The 6,832-nt window shown below is 39.2% G+C and overlaps 1 protein-coding gene across 1 annotated transcript in view; it reads right to left on the bottom strand.

Annotated features, from left to right (window-relative positions):
* Positions 1-978: 978 nt before the first annotated feature.
* Positions 979-6,832, bottom strand: part of CHD7 (chromodomain helicase DNA binding protein 7) — a gene marked incomplete at its 5' end in the record, with an annotated part of 50,173 nt that continues 44,319 nt past the window's right edge. Inside the window, 6 exons of the mRNA XM_009575941.1 lie at positions 979-2,867; positions 3,649-3,753; positions 4,116-4,256; positions 4,677-4,898; positions 5,499-5,942; positions 6,182-6,409. Of these exons, the coding sequence (XP_009574236.1) occupies positions 1,911-2,867; positions 3,649-3,753; positions 4,116-4,256; positions 4,677-4,898; positions 5,499-5,942; positions 6,182-6,409 (2,097 nt within the window). The remainder of the gene's footprint in view (positions 2,868-3,648; positions 3,754-4,115; positions 4,257-4,676; positions 4,899-5,498; positions 5,943-6,181; positions 6,410-6,832) is intronic.

The following is a 6,832-nucleotide window of genomic DNA, read 5'->3' as shown; positions in this document are numbered from 1 at the left end:
TTCAACAGTGCGTGCCTGTGATTCATTCACACAAAATTCACTTCTTAAGCCTTCATTTCTCATCTACTTCCATCACTCATGAAACGTTCTTTTCAGGCCAAGTTCACCCCTTTTCATATGTCCCCCTCAGGACCGAATTTTGGCCTTGCAATACTTGTCCATTTGAGCTCTCATGCAAATTCACAGTGGACATGAGAGCGAGGTTTGCAGCTCTCCAGCATTCCAAAAGCACAGATAATGTTAGTCCTAAGACGGGGTCCACCCACAGCTGGCTACTCAAATAGCTAATTTTTCATGTACTTCACTGAAAATCTAACCTTTTATCCTCACTCTTGAGATGGTTGTGTATGTGTGTGTCAAGGTGACAACACTGTGAAAACAGAAGTTCTCAAATGGTACATTATCTCAAATATCAAAAGGTCACAAAAGGGTACGAATCGGTAGCTCTCCAGAAGAGACACTGGTTTTTATGAAAAGTGGGTCAGTTTTAGTTTCATGTAGGTTGTTTGACACAGTGGTTTCTGGCATCACAAGCTCTGGTCTACAGGATACCACAGAGCCTTTGTATCCCTTGCTGTCACTACAGCATTGTGTTTTTCTACCCATTAACCAAGGATAAATGACCTAGATATTGTGCCTATTAAAGCCTCGTTTTTCTTTTGCCCTTTTGTTCTTTAGTGTACCACATTATCACATGCTGAACACATTTTAAAGTATTCTCAGTCTCTCATGCCCTTTTGAAGGAGTAAAGTAGGGTTTTTAGTGTGCATTTCTGTAGAGTTACTTAAAGTGGAAAATATGAAGGTAATTCAAGGTTTCTCTTCCTGCCTAGTCCCTTGAAGACAATCAGTTCAGCATTTACAGCCACTAATCTATAAAGAATATAGCAGAAAAATGCTATAAAAAAGCCACAATGCAAATACAGAAAGCGAACACCAGTTGTGATGTCCCTAAACACTACATTCTATAATTACATCTCTGCATATCATGGGTCACTTTTATTAAAAGCATCATTACTACAGTTGGCAGCAATTTACATCTTATCTTACATGATAGCAGTTTCCAAAGAAAAAAAATAAAAAGACATCACAACAAAGAAAAACAATACATTTACAAAGTCATGTCTGTAAACTTCAAGGCTAGTTTAGAGTTGAGGTAATGCTGTTTAGCTTTGTGGCTAAAGTAACAAAGTCCTTTAATTTAAAAAAGGTACCTGATTTTTTTCTTTTTGTTTATACCAGTGCATTACAAGATCACGAGACGATTAAACTGTAGCTTTATCCTGTAAGAACCTTCTCCGCGGGTTAATTTCCAAAAGGTACTCTTCACATTCAACAGCTGCCTTATTATTGCTGTGTCTCAAGACAGAGACATTCACACTATCATGAAGATTGTCAGAGAGAGAGTGTGTGTGTGGGTGTGTGCGCGCATGTGAGCGGGTGAACTCCCATACAGTCAAAATGAAGCGCGAGTACGATATGTATGGTAAATTTCATCTTGACCTTCACAGCAAAAAAAAAAAAAAAAAAAATTAAATATATAACTTCATCCTTCCTTTAAGCAGCACTTCCTTCTATTAGTGCCACTTGATTACAAATTGCTGCTTAATTCATAATACCAATGGTACCAAAAGAAAAAAAAAGCAGAGCATTATGTCAATTTCCTTAAAAAGACATGATCACCTCTCAAATTTCATCTCTCCTAGGGATAATAAATAATGCACTGCACAATACTTAATGACCAAGATACCTTTTGACACATCTGTATAACATGACTTGAACTTTTTTTTTTTGCTACACTATGTTACAGAACAGCTTATAAAAACTAAGTATGGACATTAACTGTGAGTGTAAACAGTAGGACTACCACTTGTCAAAAGTTTAAAACACTTTAACTGTAACTGGTACTGGTTATTCATCATTTTCATTGTTTTCTATTTCTTCCCCCCCATCAAGTGAGTCTAATTCTTCACCCTGTGCTATTTCATCTTCTAAAACGGAGGAATCTGCAGTTTTATCAAGGCTCTCCTCTGCATCACTGCCTTCCAGATTTTCTTCATCTTTAAAGGCAGTTCCTTCAGTTTTGTCAGTAGCCTTCTCTTCGTTGGAGCCCACTGCGTTCTGAAGTCCTGCTAGTGCTGGGAAACCGGGCAGAGTCAATCCTCCCAGTCCTGGAGGTAGAAACATAGATGGATAGAAGAGGCCAGGAGCCATGGTAGACAGCAGGAAAGGATTGAAGGCCAGAGGGTTTGTGGGCAATCCAGTGTTGGTGGTGGTGGTGGTAGTGGTGGCAGTGGCGGTAGTCGCCGCAGTAGCAGCACTGACAGATCCATTTGCAGAGTCAGTAGCAGAAACAGTGTCTGTGCTTTTCTCAGAGTCTTTGTTCTCCTCTTCATTTTCATTTTTCTTCTCTTCAGCTTTTGAAGCGCCATCCTCAGTCTCTCCTTGACCGGAAGCAGTAGTGGCATTTCCAGTAGTAGCCGTTATCGGGTTATTCAACAATCCGCTTAGTCCAAACATATTGGGCAATCCTGCCATCCCTGGCAACATCAGAGGCAACATGGCAGCCGGATTTTTAGCGTCCCCCCCAGCAGCAGCAGCTGTTGCTAACCCTGGCGGGAAGCCCATGAGGCCTGCGAGCTGGAGAGACTGCAGGTTCTGTAGGTTCTGGAGGCTTGTGAGGTCCATTCCAGCAAACAGACTGTTCATTAGTAGTGGGTTGATTCCCGAAGTTGATGCTACAGCAGCAGCTGCTGCAGCTGCTTTGGCAATTTCACTTTTTGGCCTTCTTCCTCTTCTGCTTGCTCCTTCCTCCCTCACAACAGGTCCAGTGAGAAGACGGTCAAACATGGACTCTGGAACAAAACCCTGAAAAGGGGATGTGAAAAAACAAGCTTTATTCTCGATTAGCTTTTATAGCTTTCAGCAGTTAACTGGTGATGATGGAAGAAACCGAAGGGATTTCAGCATACTCCAAAAGTGGTTTGTTTTTCAACCCTAGCAAATCATGACTAGCTAGCTACTAAAGTGAATGGCAGCAGAACATGAAGAAAAACTGAAGAAAGCAAAGTCACAGATTTTTAACATTTAAACACAACAGTAAAACAACACATAGTGAAACTCTGTAGCTTCATTAAAAAAACCACCCTGATATACTGCAGTTACGAGTTTTTTGCACTTCATACTGAACTTCAGTATAGTAGTATTTTATCGAGTATTTGCAGAATTGTACCATTTATTTTCAAACTTGTAAAAGAAAGGGCAGAAAACCTAATCCTTTGATGCTGCCTATTACCAAGATGATGAATTCCATTTCTGTTATGAATATGACAAATATTTTCTTAATAGTTCCTAACGTATGAATACCTGTGCTTATTAAGGATTGTTGCTTACAAGAAAAAAAATAATGCAAAACAAATGCTGAAGGCTGCCTTACTCTAGCTGATCTTCCGAGTGTAGTTCAATCCCATTCTGCAGCGGCCTCCTATCGCCATCCCCCCGCCCCGAGCTGGGTAACTCCCACTCAGACACTACAATTTCCTCAGCTCAAAACCAGCTATGAGATAAAGACTTAATAATCAATTTACACAGCCTTCAACATTTCAGTGCTATAATCTACAGGGAAGCATGGAATGAGAGTTTCACTTACAGACTGTTTAACAATGTCAGTCCAATCTGGAGCAACAGCAAATTCAGGATTTTCTTCCAGCCATCTTGGCAAGTCCTTCATTGGAGGGGCCATAGCTCCACCCATCTAATGGAAAAGACAAGGTTAATACTTTAAAAAAACAAAAAACCAAAAAAAAAAAAACCACCCCACAACTATTTATATGGACATTTTTTATCTGTGCGCTTTCATCTCTGAAGGATGGCAGTAAAGACTTTCAGTTCAGACTGTGGAAAACTACATGGAAACCGGCTAATGATACTAGTGATAAATATGAACATATCAAAAGAGCAAGAAAGGAATTAAAGGAACTGGGTGGTACATTCCAGTAAGAGTAACTGCCTGTGCCAAATTATTAAACTTTTAAAAAGGAAGCTTGGAGTAGAAAACCTGCTTTCCACATGCAAAGACATTACTAAAGACCTCCATTGAACTAACTTAATTTTTACCTTCTTTCCATTTCGCTTATTTACAACAGGTACCCTTTCTTCTCCTGTCAAGGTGTTTATATCCAGTTTATTAGGGTTTCGACATCTGTGTCGTTTTTGTTTCGGCTTCTGAAACGGGGAAAACAGCACATCTGCACTCTTCTGGAAAGAAGAGAAATGTATTGCTTTTTAGTTTTTCATTTTCTTGACAAACATCACCAATCACGGAACTCCTTCTCACAACAATTTTAAGAAGGGGCGAATTACTTTACACTCAGATTATCTCAGAAAAATCTTTTCTCTTATCAGATGAAGAAATTCTGCAGAACTTGACACCAACACTGTTTTAACACAGTCATATACAAGTATTAAGAAAGGAGAAGCAACCTATACACCCTGGTGCCACTTAGGTGTTTAGATACCACATTAAGTGTGGCTAAAGAGAAAACCTCTACTGAAAACCAACAGTTACAAAATCCAATGACTATGCCCAATGTGAGGAAATTCATTTTGATGTCTGTAAAACTAACTTCTGTATTAATACAATACAACACAACAAACCTTTTAGAATCACATACTTACTGGTACATAACTTGGCATATCTACAGTGTAAGTAGGATGCAATTTAAGCCATTCAACTAAATCCTTGTTTTTAGGAGCATCCTCTCCCACCAGTCTGGTCCCATCCTCTAGATTGATTACAGGGATGCGAGTGTCTGGGTCCAGCTGACCAGGAGATGGAATGTTCCTTGCTGGTAGGGCTTCCATATCTTCTTCAAAAGCTTTGGTCACTTCTGCATCCTCCTGAAAACATTAACATCTGTATTAATTCTCACTTCAAGGGAACAGTTACCTGTGAGAAATAATTTTGGGGACTGAAGCTATATGCTCAAGGAGATTTTGCATACGCAAGAGTTAATGGGGTTTAAATATTCATACTATGTAAAGCAATACTGTCACATTAGGGAATTTTGTATATTTAGCATCCTTGAACATTAAAGAACATACAGCTAAAAACAGAGCAGTTTTCAGGCGCTTCCAGTTAATGGCCCCCAAGACATTCCCCTTTCTACACAGTAAGAAAGACATACTTAAGCCTCAAAATGTTATGTTGTTACAAATATATTATGTTTTGTTTAAAAAAAAAAAAGTCTTTTTGTCTTTTTGAAACTACAGCTACTTAAAACTCAGCCACAATTTGCTAGAGTAAAAATTCGATATGAACAATATGAACACCATTTTATTTGGTTCAAAAAGAAGTAACAGCTCTAAACACAAAGAAAAAGCTGGTTGGGTAAAAACTGTACATTACTATTAGGGAGAGTATAACAACACTTTAAACTCACATTCAGAAAGTACTAGACACAGAAGAACAAATACGAGACAAAAAGGTTGCTGTCTTACTACAGTCAATGATGTCCGTTTGTTGCTCATAAATAACAGATCAAGCCCTTCTACATTTTTCCTCCTTCCTCTCCTCCTCTTCATGGGCGGTTCTCCATCTATTAAAGAGCCATTTAGTAGATGCCTTGTGGGTGTGCGTGAAAGACCTGCTTGCAGCAGCTCCATTTGAGTTTTAAAGGCATCAGACACGGGTGTGGAGACATTAGGCAAGATAAACTTTGAAGTAACAGATGAAAAATTTGAGGTAGAACTTGTTGCCTCTCGTGAGGCCTTTGATAAATCTACAACCTTTTCTTGTCCATTTTCTGAGACCACCTGAGACTCACGTAACTGGGCAACCATTTCCATAAGATTTCTCCTCTTGGCAGCTCTCTCAGCCTCAATTTCAATCTTTCTTCGTCTCCTCCTCCTCTGACGTGGAACCGACAAATTGAGTGCATCTTCCTAATGAAAAATGAGCATTTCCAGACATTAGCAAAGCTCTGTTTGCTATGCTGAATTTAAAATAAAAGTCCAAACATATAACTCTGAAAACAAAGCCTTCATTTTATTCAAAGAAACACTTTTTTATTTTTCCCATTTTATTTAGAGAAATACTATTTTTTGGTTTTTTTTCTATTATGCAAAAGAAGTGCATGCAAGATAAAATATTTTATGTAAGAAAGAAAAAGATGCATCCTTGCCTTTGATAACTGAGGAGAAGCAGTGATATCTTCACTGCCACTGACGCTGGCTTGACCAACCATGGAGAGCTCTGCAAAGCTCCTTTTTTGTAGAGGGCTGTCCACAGCTGTTGGAGTATACCCAGGTATGAGCCCCTGGAAATCAAACATCTGGCGCCTATTTACTGGCCACTTCCCTTTCAGCACTGCTTCACAGATGTTGTCTAATCGGTTGATCATTACTCGGTCCTGCATAAAGGCAAAGTACATAACAAACCTTCAGTGTGAAAACTGCCTTTTAAACTCAAACGACACAGTCCAGCTTCCAAAGCTTAAGAAATACATTCAAAAACAACAATTCTTGCAGGTCAGGATAAAGTGATCGCCTCTCAAGAAGCTAATACACAGACAATTTTGTAGAATAAAACATCACTAGAATTTAAAAGCTGCATTTATACTGGGGGGGAAGGAGGAAGACAGGCCAAGTTTTCTGTATGACAATGTACTAACTGACAAATTCAACAGGAACTCTGCAAAACTTCAGTAGTTAGCAAAATCAACAGTTAGGAAGGGAAAATCAAAACATCTGCAATCAGTATCTTAAAGCTGCAGTTCTCGAGATCCAAGAGGCTGGATCTGCAATTCTGTCCTAGGAAGTGGATCCTCATTAGC

Source organism: Fulmarus glacialis, unplaced genomic scaffold (genome assembly GCF_000690835.1).
Source record: "Fulmarus glacialis isolate BGI_N327 unplaced genomic scaffold, ASM69083v1 scaffold43964, whole genome shotgun sequence".
NCBI lineage: Eukaryota > Metazoa > Chordata > Aves > Procellariiformes > Procellariidae > Fulmarus > Fulmarus glacialis.
Note: the sequence above shows the minus strand (reverse complement) of the source record. Positions and strands in the feature narration are given on the sequence as shown.